The 20,890-nt window shown below is 46.4% G+C and overlaps 1 protein-coding gene across 3 annotated transcripts; it reads right to left on the bottom strand.

Moving 5' to 3' along the window:
- Positions 1–276: 276 nt before the first annotated feature.
- On the bottom strand, positions 277–10,287 carry LOC310814056 (snake venom 5'-nucleotidase-like). 3 transcript variants are annotated; one of them, XR_014554565.1, is made up of 10 exons: positions 9,930–10,287; positions 9,248–9,470; positions 8,336–8,524; positions 7,536–7,733; positions 7,095–7,249; positions 5,844–5,952; positions 4,877–5,026; positions 4,259–4,459; positions 1,377–1,599; positions 277–810 (listed from the first exon to the last, which is right to left on the bottom strand). XR_014554565.1 is itself a non-coding variant. In XM_083683301.1 (9 exons), exons 1-9 carry the CDS (start codon positions 10,272–10,274, stop codon positions 1,433–1,435), a joined length of 1,737 nt encoding a protein of 578 aa, XP_083539427.1. In that variant the 5' UTR covers positions 10,275–10,287; the 3' UTR covers positions 277–1,432. The 3 variants fall into 3 exon arrangements, 2 of the variants coding, with proteins under 2 accessions (XP_083539427.1, XP_083539428.1); XM_083683301.1 differs by having other exon boundaries at positions 277–1,599; XM_083683302.1 differs by lacking the exons at positions 277–810; positions 1,377–1,599 and having other exon boundaries at positions 4,316–4,459; positions 4,867–5,026.
- Positions 10,288–20,890: the final 10,603 nt, after the last annotated feature.

The following is a 20,890-nucleotide window of genomic DNA, read 5'->3' on the forward strand; positions in this document are numbered from 1 at the left end:
GCTATGCGGGAAGTCTAGCACTATTTTTCTCCTAAAATACGATGACAAAACACCAAAACACCCCTAAACACCCCTAAACACCAACCACAGCGATGTTTAAAGATGTGAGGCATTCTGCAGCATCTCAGACACTGAGAGGGAGGGACGCTGAAGACCCATGTGCTGCACGCCTTTATCTACGACATCATGTGAAATACAGATTAAAAATAACAGCCTGCAAGTGGTGTTAACCGTCATCATGCTGTAAACAATAACTCTGTTTACTATTCACGCTTTCATTCACTTTTATTTACAATTTATTTATTTATGTCAGTCAGTATTGGAAAAACAAGTACAACACATGACTCTTACAAACAGTTAAAACAAATCAAATCCATTATTGTATGTGTCTTTACCTGTATACTGTCAAGTCAATATAAAACACAGGTTATGAATTAATATTATACTTATGAATATTAATTAATATTATACTTATGAATATTATATAATATACAGCAGCCATTATTACAAAGATAAAAACATGATCCTTATAGCTACCACTTGGTGAGCAGGGGTGGACGGTCTCTGGCAGGCTTTTGCTCCAGCCGAGCAGTAACACACCTGATTCAACTGATCCACTAATCACAGTCTAACATTTACATTTTACATTTAGGGCATTTAGCAGACGCCTTTATCCAAAGAGACTTACAACAAATACATTTGTCTAAGTAAGTGAATCATCTATCCGTCAGTCATCATAAGAAAAGGTAATCTCTGCCAGGACCAGGGGCTGTTGGCAGTCTTCAATCAAGGTGTGTTCTGTTGTGTTTTCTGAAGAGGAGAGCTTGTGCGTAAGACTGTATCTTTACTGACATATACTCCCCTGTATCCCAGTACACATATACTCCCCTGTATCCCAGTACACATATACTCCCCTGTATCCCAGTACAGATATACTCCCCTGTATCCCAGTACACATATACTCCCCTGTATCCCAGTACACATATACTCCCCTGTATCCCAGTACAGATATACTCCCCTGTATCCCAGTACACATAGCAAGTTTTAAAGTGTATTGCCATCTCGCCTGCACCTGTTTCCCGAACAGGGGCTGTAATTCAGACTGTGTTCGTCTGCATCAAACATGTTTCTATAAATTAAAATCTCCGTGGGCACAGGAGGGTGAAACGCGTTACTACTTAACACAGTCACAACACAATTAGAACCCTGGTCGGAAATAGGTGCCTAGACCCTACTTGGCTGGAGCCAAAGCCTATGTGGTTGGACAGTCCACCCCCGGATGGATGACTAACGGGACTGATCAGCATCCCATTGACAGCCCCAAAACGACCTCTAACCAAACCCTTAATCCTAACCAAATTTTTTAAATATTTTACCTATTTGGAAGTTCAACATCTACCCTGTTGAACGTGGGTTCTTAGTTGTTCCCCCCTCAGAGGCCCGGGGACAGGGTCCAGAGGAGGCCCAGTAGTACCAGGGTGAGGCTGGCAGGAGCTGCAGCCTGGGCAGAGTTCCTGATCTTGATACGGCCCTCCACCGACGGATAAACACGCTTCCTCTCAGCGATGTAGTTGGACAACACAGCGATGTCCATATCACCTAGGGGAGAGAGGTGTTTAAACTCCACACGACCACACCGTCTCTACCTAGGGGAGGCTGGTGGAGGTAGAAATCGGAGGACGGGCTCATTGTAACACACGTGTTTGAGCCGGTCTGCCGATTTCTACCGCCACCAGCCTCCCCTTGATCTCTACTATTGGGTCACATGCATTATTTAGATTTCACACACACATACTGTATTGCACCCAGACATGAATTATGACTTTCCTACACATTTCTCTACACTTGTTTATTTTCTACATTTTTATTACTTTGTAGACATTTCTAGGAACTTTCTTGGAATTTCAGAAATGTGTGAAAATAGCCCTCATATTTCAAAAACACCTCCCAAGTGCCCACGTTGACGCCAAGACTGTTTTTTCCGCTGTTAAAATATAGGCCTAAATGTGAGAGCTCAAGTTAGTGTTCCTGCATCTAGGGACTGTATTTGTCTTAACAGGCAGTTGTCACCTCAGTGTCACAGTGATTCACTAGAAGTAAATATTCCGGTTGTTTTTCTAATGCAGGTGTGCCCAACCCTCCTCGTAGAGAGCTACACACCTGGTTCAGCTAACAACCCTAACCTAACACACCTGGTTCAGCTAACAACCCTAACCTAACACCTGGTTCAGCTAACAACCCTAACCTAACACACCTGGTTCAGCTAACAACCCTAACCTAACACACCTGGTTCAGCTCAACAACCCTAACCTAACACACCTGGTTCAGCTAACAACCCTAACCTAACACACCTGGTTCAGCTAACAACCCTAACCTAACACACCTGGTTCAGCTAACAACCCTAACCTAACACACCTGGTTCAGCTCAACAACCCTAACCTAACACACCTGGTTCAGCTCAACAACCCTAACCTAACACACCTGGTTCAGCTAACAACCCTAACCTAACACACCTGGTTCAGCTCAACAACCCTAACCTAACACACCTGGTTCAGCTCAACAACCCTAACCTAACACACCTGGTTCAGCTCAACAACCCTAACCTAACACACCTGGTTCAGCTAACAACCCTAACCTAACACACCTGGTTCAGCTCAACAACCCCAGGTGTGTAAAGTTAGGGTTGTTAGCTGAACCACGTGTGTTAGCCTACTTAATATTATATCTTCTGTTAATGAGAATTGTGAAAAGTGTAGCTTACTCAATATCATGTTTTCTGTTAAAGGGAAGTAGTTTAAAAGTGTAGTTGTCTGTTAATGAGAAGTTGTTTAAAGCGTTCATCATGTTAAACACCTGGGTTGTGTCTGGGATACATTTCTGTTTGACAGCGTACCAGCTCTAAATGATTTCCCACACCAACAGCTGTTTCAGTTCCCAGTCACTGGTCAGACATGCACACACCAGACCCTGCACGGGAACAGTTCATACTCTCGGCTATGAGTGGGACGACCCTTAGTTTAAACATGCGCCAGCAATCACACTGAATGCCAGCCGGCTGCAACTTTCAACAGTTCTTACGCTCATTAGGAAAGCTAGATACAGGAAGAGAGGGACAGAGGGAAACAAACAAGTGGGTGTTGTTACTGTATTACTCGAGAATGTCTTGACCTCAGTTTAATCCTCTGCCAGATGTTATCCTGATGAAGTGTTCCACTACGCCCTCCCTTAAGACTGCGGTTAACACTCCACAAAGACCTTCCACAGAAACTGAGAATTGATCTCATCTGGGACTCATGTTTCTGTTCTGAAACATTAACCGGACAACATCTACCCTATTTATCCTGCGGAATGAGGCACTGGATTGTGGGGACAGTTTTGGTTTTGTTTCTCCTTTCCTCATCCTCTCCGGTACACGACTTAATTGAGGACACATGTTATTGTATTCCAGGGCTGAAGTCTGATTCTCTACACTTCTTCTCCTTCACTCCCCCTCATGTGTCCAAAAGCATTGGACCGATGTGGGAGATATAATAGAAACCAGGGGAGGCTGGTGGACATAGGAGTCGGACGACGGGCTCATTGGAAAACATGGAGTTGAATTAGGAATGGTATCGTGTGTGATACTGAAGGGTCGGGGTCATAGGTCAACTTAAGAGTTTGGTGCCCCACAGTAAATAAAGGCCTAGGATATAGAAGCGGGTGTTTAGTGATTCTGACTTTGGTGTACTATTGCTCTGTTTGACATAATTTGACTCAACAATGTAGTTAACTTTTGATAACAGAACACAGTTTCTTTGTCTGTGAGGGTGAAGTCATATGCAGGTGTCCAGCATTAATTAGAGAAGAGTTTCACTCCTTAATGTTATCGTGTGGGACCCGGAGAGTTTGTGGTCTGCAGAGCCTGGCACAGGCAAGATGAGACGGGGTGAAGAGGTAGCTCATTATTTGGTCATAATGTAGCCTTTCCCAGTAATCATCTGCACTTCGGCTGGTAGGAGGGTAGAGAATCAAGTAGGACCGCAGCCATATGCTCTACCCTCCACCATCCCTGCCGAGCAGAACCTGGCTTCAAATAGTATTTGAAAACATTTCACACACTTAGCTGTGCTCGATTGAGTTCGCCTGGCACAATGAAACCAACCAATGAAATTGTCCCAGAAGTGCAAAACAAACCCCGCCCAATCTGACACTGCGGACACACTCCAAACGCTCAGAGCACCGTTCCACCGAGGTCCGCTGCTCTGCGAGGGCGACTCACCGGTGTCGTGCTTCAGCTTCTCCTCCTTGATCATGCTGAAGCCGTCCCCTCCGTCCGCGATGTACCAGGGCATCACCAGCTTGTACTCCCTCTGGAGGTCCAGAGGCTCGTACTTGGGAACCCGACACTGGACGCAGCGGAGACTCATGGCGGTCACGCGGTCGCCCGAAGGTCGCGAGACGTCAAACTCAATGTGGATCCCTGAGGAGACGAGACGCATCAGAGGGATTAGTTATTCAAAGCTTTATTGGTCACCGAAGGGCACTTTGGTTTATGGCAGAGCCGACAGGACACACGGCGATGTGTTGTAGTCTGTGTACGACCAGGACAGCGGGTCGGACGGTGACAGGAATGAGAAATGAATTTCAAAATGTTGACTGAACACTACCAGTGAGAAGTTCTTCTCTAGATACATACACTAGGGTGGGGTTTCCTGGATGATGTGAGGTAAAGCCAATGGCTGTGCGGAGTCTCTTTTCAACTGTCTATTGGCTTAATGAAGGCCAAGTTTTATGCGTTGGTCCACCAGATCTTTTGCGCATTTGGGGCGGAAGTGTCTGGGAACGAGACTCTCTCAGGTTGACATAGTGCCCAAAATCATCACTTACTGACTGGTACCTGAAACTTGTAGAAATTCTCCTGTGTAGCTCCCATATCTGCGGACTGAATGCTCAAAGGCCTTCTTCAGTGTCGACCCCTTCACCTGCACCAGGTCAAACGTTCCCCCAAACGGTAAGACTGATATTATTTCCTCCATGGTGATGGTGCCTGGAAGCAAGGATAGATACACACACACACACACGCACACGCACACGCACACGCACACGCACACGCACACGCACACGCACACACACACACAACTCCATTATAAAGTGACTTGATGAATAATTAATACAGTATGAATAAAATAACTATTACACGGCGATGATGTTCTGTTCTGTCACTGATACACTGTAACAATGAGTCCTCCAGCCTCCCTGTACAGGATGCTAGATTGCATAGAAACTGAGTCTGAACTGTGTAACATTGAGGGGCCATAGGCCTAGCTCCAACAACACTCTGAATCACAATCAGTATCAAAAGATGAACACTGGGGGGCGCTCAGTGGCGTCGCACACTAAGACGCATACCATATCAACGCAAGGTCCCTGGTTCGATTCCGGCCATCGACATATCCTGCATGTCTTCCCTCCTCTCTCTCACCCATCCTTCCTGTCAATCTCTACTGTCTCTATCCCAATAAAGCAGAAATGCCCTAAAAATACAGTACCAGTCAAAAGTTTGGACACAAACTTGCCAAGAGTGTGCAAAGCTGTCATCAAAGCAAAAGGTGGCTACTTTGAAGAATATAAAACATATTCTGGTTTGTTTAACACTTTTTTGCTTACTACATAATTCCATATGTGTTCCTTCATGGTTTTGATGTCTTCAATATTAATCTACAATGTAGAAAATAATGAAAAAATAAAGAAAAACCATTGAATGAGAAGGTGTGTCCGAATTTTTGACTGGTACTGTATATTAAAAAAAAAAATAAAAAAAGATGAACACTGAACAGTGAACTCTTTGCTCCCCCAGTACAGACCGTTCTTCTGTTGCTCGTCGATTGCGGTCCTGATGGCGCCGCTGTTCAGGATGCACAGACCAACATGATTCCACTGGACCTCGTCTGAATATTTTATATTGTGGTGAATCTAGCAGAGGAAATGGAAAACCTATGAATGTGGTCGTCCAGCGGAGGCCGGCGGAGGTAGAAATCGCAGGACGGACGGACGGGCTCTTTGTACTGCACGGAACGGGATGAGGAATAGCACGCCATTCAAAGCATACCATCCCTCATTCCGTTAAGTGCATGACAATGACTCCGATCTCCACCTCCACCAGCCTCCTCAGTAATCATCATACATCATCACAATCATCGTTCAAGTTTTAAGAGGTTGAGAGCGCTGTAGTGGGCTATACGGGAGGTCTTCAAGTGAAACGGCCTTTGGTCCGAACTGATATCTTAGGAGAGGGGGTGTCCGTTAACCCAGCATGCACAGACATGCATCAGGGACAGGTCAAGCCTCTTCCAGGTCAAGCCTCTTCCAGGTCAAGCCTCTTCTGCTGTGGCCTTTCTCAGTTGTTAGGAACACGACTCCTCGTGTCCTCTCCTCTTTTCCAACGCTCGCTTCGTCATCAAAAGCTATTGGCGGGGAATATGTACAGGGAGGAACCTAGAACCTTCCTCCTCCGCTGCGTTTTCAGTCGGAGGCGGAGCGGAGGGACGGAGGAGAGGACGCGAGGAGTCGTGTTCCTAACAATGGAGAAAAGCCTGAACCAGAGCCAGAACATCATGTGCGAACATGACAATTAAGGCATTTAGCCAGACGCCTTTACCCAAAGCAACTTACAACATATACAGTTGTCTAAGTCAGTGAATCATCTACCCATCAGCCATCATAAGAAAAATGAACTGCTGAAGGCAACCTGCCTCTCACCCACCAACCCATCTACCCAACCTGCCTCTCACCCACCAACCCATCTACCCAACCTGCCTCTCACCCACCATCCCATCTACCCAACCTGCCTCTCACCCACCAACCCATCTACCCAACCTGCCTCTCACCCACCATCCCATCTACCCAACCTGCCTCTCACCCACCAACCCATCTACCCAACCTGCCTCTCACCCACCATCCCATCTACCCAACCTGCCTCTCACCCACCAACCCATCTACCCAACCTGCCTCTCACCCACCATCCCATCTACCCAACCTGCCTCTCACCCACCAACCCATCTACCCAACCTGCCTCTCACCCACCAACCCATCTACCCAAGCTGCCTGTCACCCACCATCCCATCGCAGATGAGGTTTCCCAGGTTACACTCGCGGAATCTGCACTCCTCAAATGTCCCGTTGAGGTAGACCAGGGTCTTCCCCACGTACTGGAGCGAGTATTGTGCCAGATTCTTCTTCCACTCTGTGACGTCAGCCAGAATCGCCGGGTCTGGGAGCCAGATGGGTGGGTTTAGTTCATGAGAAATTCAGGCTTTTATTGAAAAGAAGGAAGAAAGAAAGAAAGAAAGGAAGGAAGAAAGGAAGAAAGGAAGGAAGGAAAGAGAAAGAAACTCTATATCCTGTCACGGTATAAGTATTGTAAAATTGTTTTTCTTATATTGTTTCGATTGCCTGTCTATGCAGAGTATGTACCCTAACCTAACCCTAACCCTATTACCATGGAGTCAGACCCAGAGATAGCCAGAACTTCCAGACGAGACAGAACCCATCCTTACCCTGTGGAATGCTGCTGTCCATCAGGATGGGGTTCCCCACTGCCTTCACCACGTTCCCAGCTGGGTCAAAGGTCACCTTCAGGTATCCCAGGTACTTCCCGAAGGCGAAGGCCTGGACCACAGGGACATCCCTCCCGTCCTCCGATCGCACCATGAAGGGGTACGGGCCTGCAGGAACCTCAGAGGACGGAGCGATTCCTGTCATGACAGACAAAATGGGGTCAGATTGTTTCTGCTTTGTTTTTTTACTATGTTTTTTTTTTTTAACCTGTGTAGAGAAAAATATTACAATTGCTGTTGTTATTACTGTTAGAACATATGACATGAGCAACAACAAGGTTAAAGTGACATTCAACCCTGTGCTGGTTTCAAACCTATTTAGGTACACCTATTTAATAATACATAAAATGTGGTTTCTCATGGACTCAAAGCACTTAAGATGTCAAGAATATGAAAAGAAATAGAAAATAATATACAAATATAGGAGGACAAGTCACAGAACATACATAACATAGGGCATAGGCCCTATAAATTGAAAAATTGAGTTTTTAGCAAGGTCTTAAAACAGTCAATACTGTCAGCAGCTCTGACAATGTGGGGGAGAGCATTCCACAGGCGAAGGGCAGCAGATGGGAAAGCCGTTATTATTCCTGTATTCAAATGGTTGAGCTGACTGAATATCTATCTTTCTAATCGGGCTCAGTGTAATGCATGTTTGACGCCATTCCTCATTCCATTCCATGCATCACAATGAGCCCGTCCTCCGATGTCTACCTCCACCAGCCTCCCCTGCGGCGTACCCGTATAGAGGAATGTGTTGGTGTGTCCACCAATGACCACGTCGACGCCTCTCACTCGCTTGGCGATCATCTGGTCCATGGCGAAGCCGGAGTGACCCACAGCGATGATCTTGTTGTAGCCCAACGTGACCAGTTTATCAACCTGGACCTGCAGGGCTTCCACCTCGTCCTCAAACTTCAGGTGTGGACCTGGGTGGACAGAGAGAGCACAACAGATCAGTCCAGAAGAGAGGGGGGTTTCACAAAAGCTTTGTAGCTAAAGTAGCACTTTATCTGTTTTGATAATCCAGGCCCACTCCTCTCCTACGCCAGAAAAGTTAGTAATTTAATGAATTTCGTTCACGCACAGAAGACTGACATGCAAACGCTGACCTTGTAACTGTTAGTCTCTCATGGCTTCCTGGCTGGGTGGTCTGGAGACATTAAGTACTACTTAAGCTACAAAGCTCTTAGGAAACTGATACTGGTAGAATAGACACCAGGAGACAACTCAATCATTCCACTGAGGGATGGGATTTGTACTACATGCTTGAAGGAAGCAATGAGCATTAAAAGGCTTCACCAACCAAATCATCAGTTAGTCAGTGGACTCCTGATGCTATCGTATATAATTGTTTTCATTATCTTTATTACATGTAATTGTTGATTGATGTTGATGATATTGTATCCCATGTAAATCTCTTCTTAAATCTCATTTTTATATGCGAGCCTTGAATTGATGCTGCCCTCATTCTTTTTAATGTGTCGTGTGTTTTACTGTTTCTACTTCTATTTTTGTTTTGATTTGCAAATCAGTTTTATCTATTTGTAAAGCACTTTGTAACATTGTTTTAAAAAGGTGCTATATAAATAAAGTTTATTAATATATTATTCTTATTATTATATTTATAGATCAATAAACAGACACTTCACCTGGCAGGGATAAAACTGGGGTTTCTGCTGTGGTGTACCCAAGCACAGCCACCTGTTCTGAGCCCACGGTGAAGACTTTATAGGGCTGGTAGAGGCCGCTGAAGGCCTGGGCGAGCGTGTGGTCTGGCTTCATGTTGGCACAGAGAACAGTGAAGTTCACATCCTGTAGGAAAGGGCGGAGAAGACCCTCTGCGCCGTTGTCAAACTCGTGGTTCCCGAACGCCTAAGGAGGACAGGGAAATGAACAGCACAGACTAGGACAGGTCGGCAGTTAAAGGTCAAAGTTTCAAGTTCAACATTTATTTATGTTACATAGGATACAGGGTATTTAATTTAACAAAATGCTTGGGGCGAGCAACTCTTCAACAATCACCACATCAATCTGAATAGATAAGATCAATAGCCTTTGTTTTAAAATTCTCTTGCCTTTGATGTGTGTGTGTGTGTGTGTGTGTGTGTGTGTGTGTGTGTGTGTGTGTGTGTATGTATGTGTGTGTGTGAGAGAGAGAGAGAGAGAGAGAGAGATAATGGCTTAATGTGTCATTATAGACAAAATTATGCATTTGTTTCAGGTGATATGAACTTTATTATTACTATAACACACTTTGATATCAAAATTCTTGCCCTCTATGAAGCTGTAGGACAGCCATAATATAAACTCTGAAAGAAAAAAAAAACATACCATCGCATCATATCCAAGCTTGTTCATGAAATACGCAGCCTCCGCTCCTTTGTAGTAGTTGAACCAGACGGAGCCCTGAAACTGATCACCCGCATCCAGCAGCAACACATTCCGTTCCTTTCTCCGGATGTCTGCTATTTTGGTGAATCTCCTAGCCACTCCTGCGAAGCACGTCCCACCTACACTACATTTCCCCGAATCCCGGCTGGTCTCCTCAATCCGGGCGTGATTGTCGTTGGTGTGAAGCAGCGTGAGCTCGAAAGTTGAAACACTACTACCGACATGTATGAGAAGTAGGAGCGAGGTGAAACGCACGCACCGAGGCGGAGTGGTCCACGTACCCATTGCGCTGTGCGTAAAAGCACAGGCTGACCGTCAAGGGCAGAATGAATAAAAATTGTAGGCGTGTGCTTCCAAGGGAGGTAATTCATTGCACATGTGGAAGTTAAGGAGTCTTCGTATGTTGCTATAGGCCAAGGTTATAACGTAGTAGGCTACCCCCTGTTTCATTTGCTGTCAGTTTTTGGAGTGCAGTGTTTCGCCTGTTTTTTTCACGAATGATCTTGATTCGCTCTCCCTGATTGGCTGATCCGCTTAATTAATTAATGCTATTTAACCCCCCCCCCCCCCACACACATCCGTGTGTGTGTGTGTGTGTGTGTGTGTGTGTGTGTGTGTGTGTGTGTGTGTGTGTGTGTGTGTGTGTGTGTGTGTGTGTGTGTGTGTGTCTGTGCCAGTTCGTCTTTGTACCTTCGTGTCATACGTCCCAGCATTTCCTTGTGATAAGTAATCCTGTGTTTTTGACTTATTGCCTTCCCCTTATCTGCTTTGCCTTCCCCCTTCCTGGATCATCTGCCTACCCGTTGACAGCCTACCTGTGTACCGTACCTTTATTTAAAGTAAAGACTATTCTATTGGATTTAGGGTTCCACACATTAAACATGTTTTGAATACCACAAAAACAATATATACAGAATACAACAAAAAAGAATACCTTTGTTGATTAATTTAGTTAAGGTTTAATGCCTCTTTCAACTTTGGATTTATAAAATAAATGTGAGCTCCCAGATGTAGGACTTGCTATCACACACAAGGTGGCAGAATGTGTTTACAATGCTTCTCACTATCTGTAAATCGATATCTGTGAAAGTAACTAAGTAAAGTAACTAACAAGCAATGATTAATTTTGGAATGACGTGTGACCTTGCTGTCTCTGCCATAATACACAGTGCGCACGCACACACACACACGCACGCACGCACGCACGCACGCACGCACACACACACACACACACACACACACACACACACACACACACACACACAGCACTTTCAAATCGCCCAAGAGCTTCAATGCTGTGCTGGCAGGGGAGGCTGTTGAAGGTAGAAATCGGAGGACGGGCTCATTGTAATGCATGAAATGGAATGAGGAATGGTATCAAACATGCGTGTTTGATACCATTCCTCATTCCATTTCATGCATTACAATGAGCCCGTCCTCCGATTTCTACCTCAACCAGCCTCCCCTCTGTTCACTTGACCATTGACCCTCATTTCACAAGTCAGGTGGTTTCGAGCTGCTATGAATAACTCATGAATGGTCTCATAAAACATTATAGGGCTGAATGTCTGACTGGGACGTATCAAACTAATAATGAAACCACACCCACAGAGACATAGAAATACCCAGAGACATAAATATGGTATTGATTAGTTCTGACTGGGTAAGTAGAAAAAAACGATTGCCAACATGTCAAACTATCTATTTAATGAAAATGAAAGTCAGGCATTTCCCCGAATCCCGGCTGGTCTCCTGAAACACCCTCTTATCTAAAACATCCTGAGGGAAGACTAGTGGGCTGAATAAATGTCACAGCAATGAGAGAATTCTTCATTATCGTTATGTGTGAACGTGGGAACATTTACCACAGCCTTGGTTAGTGGTGTAGGACGGGGGCTGGGCTACCTGTGGTAAAAACAGATCATATTTTTGGTCACACACTTTACATAACTGACTTTACACTTGACTTGACCTGACTTTACACACACTTTACACTGCTCCCATACTTGCATAGTTACTCTGAAATGACTATTTCTTAACATTATACAGTAGTTGTTGTGCTGTAATTGTATAGTAATTACATTTATAGTGGTAACTTAATGTAAAGTGTTACCAGATCATTTTAAGCGGGTAAAAAATAACACCAAATGGGATATCTATCTGTTGACTAATTCTGTTGACATTGGGAAATGGAGGTATTAGATCAATCTAGGAATTCTATGAATGGAAACTATGTTCAGGAATAAAACCTTTGCATGTGACAGCAATGACGAGTAGAATAAAACAGCCATGGGATTAACAGGTCTATAATCTGTGTTAGAATACTGGTGAGTGCTGATTGTAAACTAGATTTTGGAGTACAGTGGCATCAGTACTATGTAATATGAAGACCACTCTGGCATTCTGTCTATTGATGATTGTTGGCAGATTGAATGTCCCAATACTTGTTGACTCCTGCGGGTACCCTAAAAATAGTGGGTTAAACCACTGCTGCTGGTATTCTTGGCCCCTCCGGGGTTGCCCCCGTTGACAGTACAAGGCTGTCCCCATTAAACCAGCACTGGCTCTGGGCCGCTGCACAGCTCCAACACAGTGGGGTGATCCTGCCCCTGATGGACAGGTTACAAACCTGTTGGACTGGACTGTAATGGGTTTCTCTCTATCCTGGGCGATGAGTAAAGGAATGGAGAAGGAATTGAATTGTGAGCGTTATTAACTTACAGAGCGCTCCTTCCCTGCCCTTGTGCTGTGTTGAGCTGTTGTGTTCAGTTATACTGTACTTTACCCAGTGTGCTGTAGGTTTTCATAAGAACCGGGTCGTAAGATTTCATTCAAATTGGGTGTTATTTGTATGGATTCATACTAATTAAGAGCAAGCTCCTGTTGCCCAGTGAGGAACTTCATTAGACAGCGCCCCTTGGTGGATGTCAGGAGTAAACTGGAGCTCACTGAAACCCTACGAGCCGGTTTCTGGACACACATTAAACCTAGTCCTGGACTAAATCACACTTCCTGAACCCAGATTAAGACTAGTCCTGACTAAATCACACTTTTTAATAGAGCATCTCCAGTGGGGATGATTTAGATGCTTGTGCTATGTCCAATTTCTCTACTGTTTTACATCTCATAAATAATTGATATTGAATTGAATGGATTGGTGCAAAGGAGACCAGGCTAAAACCCATCCTGTGCTTTAATTCAAATCAAATCAAATCAAAACAACGCAGACAGCCGTAAGTGATGTAGTGAAATGCTTTTTGAATCTACCTCCTTGTACAACAACAGTCGATAAATCAACAATACAATATAATTGAGTTGTAATAAAGTAGTAATAAAGCAATTATAATTCCAAGTGAGGAAGTGCATACTTCAGGAGAAGGGTGGAGAAATGGGACAACATTTTTTATGGGACTTCACATTCCTTTTTTCCAAGTAAGGTTTCCTTTTGAAAGGCTGATTCACATTCTCCCCCTCGATCTACAGCTCTGGGTTCCCTTTCATCTCATAAGGGGTGACTTTGCAGAAGGACACTGCAGGGACACTTTTGTTTGTTTATCATTTCCCTGTTTCATCCTCTCTGATCCTTTGTATGTTTGATGTTTTTTCAGAACACTGTGACACTTCAACTGGAAACCTGCGCGTTTACGATCAGTTAGTTAAAAGCGTGTTTGATTGGACAGGGCGAGATGTAATACATCAACATTAAAATGCAGCCATTACAAGTTCAGTGATCAAGCCAGGGCAACATCAATCAGCAGAAACCAGAGGTGGCGAGAGACAGAGAGAGAGAGAGAGACAGAGAGAGAGAGAGAGAGACAAAGAGAGAGAGAGAGAGACAGACAGAGAGAGAGAAAGAGAGACAGAGAGACAGAGAGAGAGAGAGAGTGAGAGAGAGAGAGAGAGAGAGAGAGAGAGAGACAAAGAGAGAGAGAGAGAGAGAGACACAGAGAGAGAGAAAGAGAGAGAGAAAGAGAGACAGAGAGACAGAGAGAGAGAGAGAGAGAGAGAGAGAGAGAGTGAGAGAGAGAGAGAGACAGAGAGAGAGAGAGACAAAGAGAGAGAGACAAAGAGAAACAGAGAGAGAGAGAGAGACAGAGAGAGAGAAAGAGAGACAGAGAGACAGAGAGAGAGAGAGACAGAGAGAGAGAGAGACAGAGAGAGAGAGAGAGACAGAGAGAGAGAGAGAGAGAGACAGAGAGAGAGAGAGAGTGTTCATCAAGAGGTGAAAAAAGGATAAAAGAAAATCTTTTTTTTTTTTTTTTAAAGAAATGACACCCATCGGAACAGCTCAGTGAGAGCGGATTTGACGGCTGCACGTAAAGGTTACGCAGAGATTTATTTAATTCATAAATGTAGTGTTTTTACTGCCTTTTATGGCTCACCGCAATAACGGACTGATCTTCTTCCAATGTTCCCGGTGTTCACTGGGAGGTCACTTAATCCCGAGGTAATGGAAATCGCTTTCTCTCATTTTGTCTCTCCGGGTAGAGAGTCCCAGAGGAATGCATGTGAAAGGAGGCTGGTGGAGGTAGAAATCGGAGGACAGGGTCATCGTAATGCATGGAGTGGAGTGAGGAGTGGTATCAAACACGCGTGTTCCATTACCTGGGGATGGAGTGTGTTTGATACCGTTCCTCAGTCCGTTCCGTGCATTACAATGAGCCCGTCCTCCCATTTCTACCTCCACCAGCCTCCCCTGGAATGCAGGCGCAATAGTAGTACAGTTGCTGCTTATCAGTTAGACCACGTCTACATAGACCTGGTGGAAAGAGCTGACTTCAAAAGCTGGCATCAGTCACATCACATTTGTGGTCCGTCTATGGGATAAAAATACTGCATCTGTTTAACATAAAAGCATTATCAGTTTCTTTCATCAACATATTCTAATTCCCATACTGTACACAGATCCCATTTCATTATAATATACATCAACCCATCCCATTGTTGATGATGTACAATTGAAGTTTCCCTGAGGAGATTTTGGCCTGTCATTTCAACAATGCTAAACTAGTAACAGTTGGAGTTGTGTCTGTGGGAGACGGCGCTGCTGATTGTAACCCTGTTCTGCGGCAGCAAAGCAAACAGCGGACATCTGGAGAAGCATTCACCACTGGGCTGAGGACAGCTCAGGGTACGATGATACATCACCTCAACACGGGGACAGGCTGAACAATCCCTCTAACACCGGAGAACAGACGTGGTGTGACTGTATGGGAGGGGGTGGTACAGCACCAGGGGAGGCTGGAGGAGGTAGAAATCGGAGGACGGACGGCCTCATTGCAATGCACGGAACGGAATGAGGAACGGTATCGAACACGCTTCATCCCCAGGTAATGGATCACACGTGTTTGATACCGTTCCTCATTCCGTTCCGTGCATTGCAATGAGCCTGTCCTCCGATTTCTACCTCCACTAGCCTCCCTTGTACAGCACATGAGGCAAGCTCATTACAGTGTGAAGCAACAGAGGAACTGACATAGATACAGCTACACAGAGGTGTTTTATATTTTATATTCATGTCGACAGCATAATGAGAGGAACAGGAGTTAGTCTCAGCTCCAGAGAGGGTCTTCTAGGAAGGGAAGGTGTCTCTGGATTAATCACTTCTGTGCTCTGTAGAGCATCGCTGGGCTCCTCATTGTTACCATTACTGGATTGCAGTAGGTGCACAATCCAACCCCTGGAAATCCAATTACAAAATCACCATTACAACCATTACCAAACCACAACCGTCAAACTGAAATGACAGAATAGAATTTCAAATAACTGGAAAGAGGAACCCAGCTAAACATTCAGACCTCTTTTCTTTTCTTTTTTAAATATGTTTTTAGGGCATTTCTGCTTGATTGGGGTAGAGACAGTAGAGACTGACAGGAAGGACGGGTGAGCGAGAGAGAGGAGGGATGACGTGCAACACGTCAAGGGTCGGAATCGAGCCGGGAACGTGGCGATTATGTGGTATACGCATTAGCGTGCTACACCAGACCGCTCTCTGAGTTATTCACAACATTTATGAGTCGAAAAAGACTTCCCTTATGGAGGAAGTACGGGTCAGACTTCGTCCCTTGATGCCACAGATGGAGGATGGAGTTCTGTTTGACGTGAGCTTCACATCTTTGATCTCCGTGAGTATTCTGAATTAGAGACTTTTACCCACGGTGGGCCGGATCAAGACTTCAAACCCGAGCACCTGACGAGCCACTTATAGCCGGTATGTTGCTTCACATCAAAAAAACGTCGTCTTCAATAAGCAGTCGACAGTTATCTAACTGAGTAGAAAGTGTGGATCCAGAAAGACGGGGGGGAGGGGGGGGGGGGGGGGTTAATGGAGGATAAGTTCAAACGGATGCCCTGTCTGGTGCTTCAGAGCAGCATGTGACTGGTACCAGACTAGAGGGAAGGAGACAGAGGACTAAAAGGAGACTGATACATACTAACCCTAACCCTAGCCCTAACCCTAGCCCTAACCCTAACCCTAACCCTAACCCTAACCCTAGCCCTAACCCTAGCCCTAACCCTAACCCTAACTCTAGCCCTAGCCCTAACCCTAACCCTAACCCTAACCCTAACCCTAACCCTAGCCAGAGTGAGACAGAGAGAAAGAGAGAGAGAGAGAGAGAGAGAGAGAGAGAGAGAGAGAGAGAGAGAGAGAGAGAGAGAGAGGGAGAGAGAGAGAGGGGGAGGGAGAGAGAGGGGGAGAGAGAGAGAGAGGGGGAGGGAGAGAGAGGGGGAGAGAGAGAGAGAGAGAGAGGGGGGGGAGAGAGAGAGAGAGAGAGAGGGGGGGAGAGAGAGAGAGAGAGAGAAAGAGGGAGGGAGAGAGAGACAGAGGGAGAGAGAGAGAGAGGGGGAGGGAGAGAGATGTCAAACAGACAAAAAGACTGATTGAAATAGAGACGGACATAAAAAAGCAAAGGGAAAGTGAGAAGTGTGGGAGCGAGGGATGGAGGGGGGGGGGGGGGGGGGACGCGGCGGGGGTTGAAAACATAAACACTCCCTCGCTCCCTGTGCAGTAAATAGGTCTCCTCTAGATCAGAGGCCTCCGAGACCCTCTGACCAACAGACCTTGACAGTCCAGAGGCCTCTCCTGTTCCAGAACAGCACCTACCTCTCCTGTTCCAGAACAGAACAGTAAGACCCACAGCACCACAACAGCACCTACCTCCTTTTATACACATCTAAAAAGGTTCTGACCAGTTCTAGAACCGTGGAATAGAACGCTGTTCATTTAGAACGTCATAATACTCTCGTGTCCGCCGAGTGTTCTGAAACGCAGCGGCGTTGCCCCCCTCGGGGTACCTCAGCACGGGCTCTCAGATTAGCCACGCCGTTCTGACCCAGCGTGAACGCGCCCCCCCCTACGCGGCCCCCCCTACGCCGGCCCCTCCTGTGAGTGCACACAGGCACAGATGTAAACGTTCGCCTCGGCCTCTCCAGACGCGATTAGCCACAGCCTTGATTATCGTACACCGCAGACAGGGTGAGGAAATCAGTGGAATTTCAATGAAGCTCGTGGCTGGCAAGATCCATACAGGACCACTAGCAGAACACACACGCACGCACGGGCACGCACACACGCACGCCCACCCACACTCTCACACACCATCCGCCACTGATGTGTGCTATTAGCACATCCTTGTCCACTGAGGATTACCCCCCCCCCTCCTCCACCATCCTTTCAGAGGCTTTGAACAGACAGCTTTCATCTCCATGATGGTGGTAAATAACATGGTGCCTCTCACTGGGCGTCCCGCAAAAAAACAACTCCACCTGGGGACGACTGGGCCTCTGAACACCCCTCTCTATTGATGCTCCTGGAGGGGTGCTGTCCCTGCATTAGCGACCCCCCGGGGACGGGGCACGGCCACATGTACACACTTTTATCTCGTTGCGGAAAAAAAAAAAGGAAAGTCGTTAACGGCGATAATGCCGCCCCATCAGGCATCATCACAAGAAGCAGGAGGCTCTGAGGAGAGTGCTGGCGCTGCCACTCCTCTGGAGGCCAGTGAGGAACAGGGGGAAACCATCACACTGTCCAAACAAATCCTTACATCAATCCTGCGCTTTATCTTCAACAGAAGTGTGGCGCAGGGGAGGCCCGGTGGAGGTAGAAATCGGAGGACGGGGCTCATTGTAAGGAATGGACCAGAATGGTATTACAATGAGCCCATCCTCCGATTTCTACCTCCACCAGCCTCCCCTGCCGTACAGGGACTACGTCTCTGTACACACACACGGTAGAGACGCAGAGAGAGTATGGTCCTCGTTTTGGACCGTGTGTTTGATACCGTTCCTCGTTCCATCCCACGCATTACGACGAGCCCGTCCTCCGATTTCTACCCCCAGCAGCCTCCCCTGGTGTGGAGTGAGTCCCAACACCTCATAGTGCTGACTGGACAGTCGACCATTAGCAGCTGTTGTGCTTTCGCCCCTAAATGGACTCCACTTCCCCCGAGCCCGGACACACTCTTAACCTCAACGCAAAATCAAGCCAATCATCAACCAACAACCTTATTTCCTGCCCTGTCACCCACTCAACTCTCCTCAGAAGCGAGCACTTAGCACCGTGCTTCCAGCAACAACACATTACACATTAAGTCATCTTGTTGTGCTGTATAGAGTTTCTTTACTAAGAGTCTTCCTCCTTCTTCTTCCACCCTGTGACCAGTAGCCATCAACATGAACCAGTCCACTGGTGTGTAGTGTAGTGTGGGCGGATGGGGTTCGATCCCGGGTCTCTTGCTCAACCACAACCCAGCCGTAGCCCGTCGAGCTAAAGCCTAGGCTTCAGTGTTCAGGGTCGCAGGCAAGATTACTCATCGTACAAGTGTTGTCTCCGATCCACCTCCGCTACGGTAGCCCTACGACCCACCGCGCAGGCCAAAGCAACGAAGGGCAACCTTCCCAGTCTGGGTAGCAACAACAACTCCCTGAGCCCTGGTCACGAGTTTTGGAAAACTTCAAAAACAACCAGTGTTGAAAATAGACCTCTTCTCCCTCCTGTCAAATTTCTAGCTGGAGGCTGTGGAGAGAGAGCTCACTGGTGGACCCCGGACCATATGTCACCTCAGCTGGGGCCGCAACGTGACATGGACCGCAAACGTGGCCTGAATCTGGTTCTCTCTGCAGTAGGATTTATTATATGAGTAGGATTCAGTAGTTATTTTATACGTGTACTCCTAATACATACATTTATACGTGTGTAAATATTGAATGACGTCCCTGTGAGTGTTTCAGATAGGATACAGACTTTTAGTGCATATGCTGTAGTTCAGTTTCAGGGGAGGCTGGTGGAGGTAGAAATTGGAGGACGGGCTCATTGTAATGCACGGAATGGGATGAGAAATGGTATGAAATGTGTGTTTGATACCGTTCCTCATTCCAGTCAATGCATTATGAGCCTCCAATGACTTTGTTCTAGCGACAGAATGAGGACCACACTCTCTGTGTTCTTGCTGTGTGTGTGTCTAGTTTGTCACGGATATGTAGTACAGGACCTGTATTGCAGGGGAGGCTGGTGGAGGTAGAAATGGAGGACGGGCTCATTGTAATACCATTCCATCCCATGCATTACAATGAGCCCGTCCTCCGACTTCTACCTCCACCGGCCTCCCCTGCTGCATTGTGATTCCATACATATCTGACCCAGCTTGGAGCCGTCAGCTCTCTCCAGTCTGACATCACTTCATAGAAAACTTGGATTGGAATAAACCATTCCCTACTGTGATCATTTCTAGGGGGGTTTGTCTGTCTCACATCCACACATCCAGGGATCTGCCCTCATTCTACGCTTGTCCTTATTTGGTGTCAACTACCACAGCCGTCAGCCAATAAGGTCACCCCAAATATAAAAGCGGGTGTGGCCAACATGGAGTCAGTAAGTAGGCTACTTGTTCAATAAGCTGTTAGGCTCGACAAGAACAAACAACCAGTGCAAATGAAAAATGGTATATTCCTCAGCTTGCTTGTGGTTGGCTGTGAGTTGAGGCGTCGGGAGCCTGTTGGATACCTTGTTACCTTCCTGGAAATAGAACTTTTACGGCCTGTCAGAGATTGGATGTTACTCCTCCTCCTCCTCCTCCTCCTCCTCCTCCTCCTCCGCTCTGCTGGAATATGTTTTAGTGATGAGCCGAGATAGCAGAAGTCATGGTGATTCTCTGCACTGTGTGTGTGTGTGTGTGTGTGTCATTGTGCGTGTCTGTGTCATTGTGCATGTGCGTGTGCGTGTGTGTGTGTGTGTGTGTGTGTCATTGTGCATGTGCGTGTGCGCGTGTGTGTGCGTGTGTGTGTGTGTGTGTGTCATTGTGCGTGTGTGTGTCATTGTGCGTGTGTGTGTGTGTGTGTGTGTGTGTCATTGTGCGTGTGTGTGCGTGTGTGGTGCTGGTTCAGAACTGGGTCACTTTCCTTAAGGTCTGCTTTTACACTGAGCATGGTACACAACACACAGCAAATGCATACTGATCTAAAATTTGCATTTATGAATATGAATTCTAAAAGTATGGAAATGTAGTTAGGGTTAGGGTTAGGGTTAGGTAGGGTAACTAACCCAAACCCTAACCCCATTTCAGCGAGTGTGTGTGTGTGTGTGTGTGTGTGTGTGTGTGTGTGTGTGTGTGTGTGTGTGTGTGTGTGTCCCCTGTAATATGGCTGTGTTTTTTACCTTGCTTTCGTCATTCCCTTGCAGATCTGGAAGGCTGAGTTCACATTGATAGCTCCCACTCAACCAGTGGTTAATCACACACACACACACACACACACACACGCACGCACGCACGCACGCACACACACACACACACACACACACACACACACACACACACACACAGACATATACACACACACACACACACACACACACACACACACACACACACACACAGACACACACAGACATATACACACAC

This window comes from Argentina silus (genome assembly GCF_951799395.1).
Source record: "Argentina silus genome assembly, chromosome: 13".
NCBI lineage: Eukaryota > Metazoa > Chordata > Actinopteri > Argentiniformes > Argentinidae > Argentina > Argentina silus.

Bases quoted from the DNA above. Each gene is read 5' to 3' on its own strand.
- LOC310814056 (XM_083683301.1), bottom strand. From the start codon at position 10,274: ATGGGTACGTGGACCACTCCGCCTCGGTGCGTGCGTTTCACCTCGCTC. The intron at 7,250-7,535 runs GTAAGGATGGGT...TCTGGCTCCCAG, and splicing joins GGACAGCAGCATTCCACAGG to ACCCGGCGATTCTGGCTGAC. The intron at 1,600-4,258 runs GTGAGTCGCCCT...TCTCTCCCCTAG, and splicing joins GAAGCTGAAGCACGACACCG to GTGATATGGACATCGCTGTG.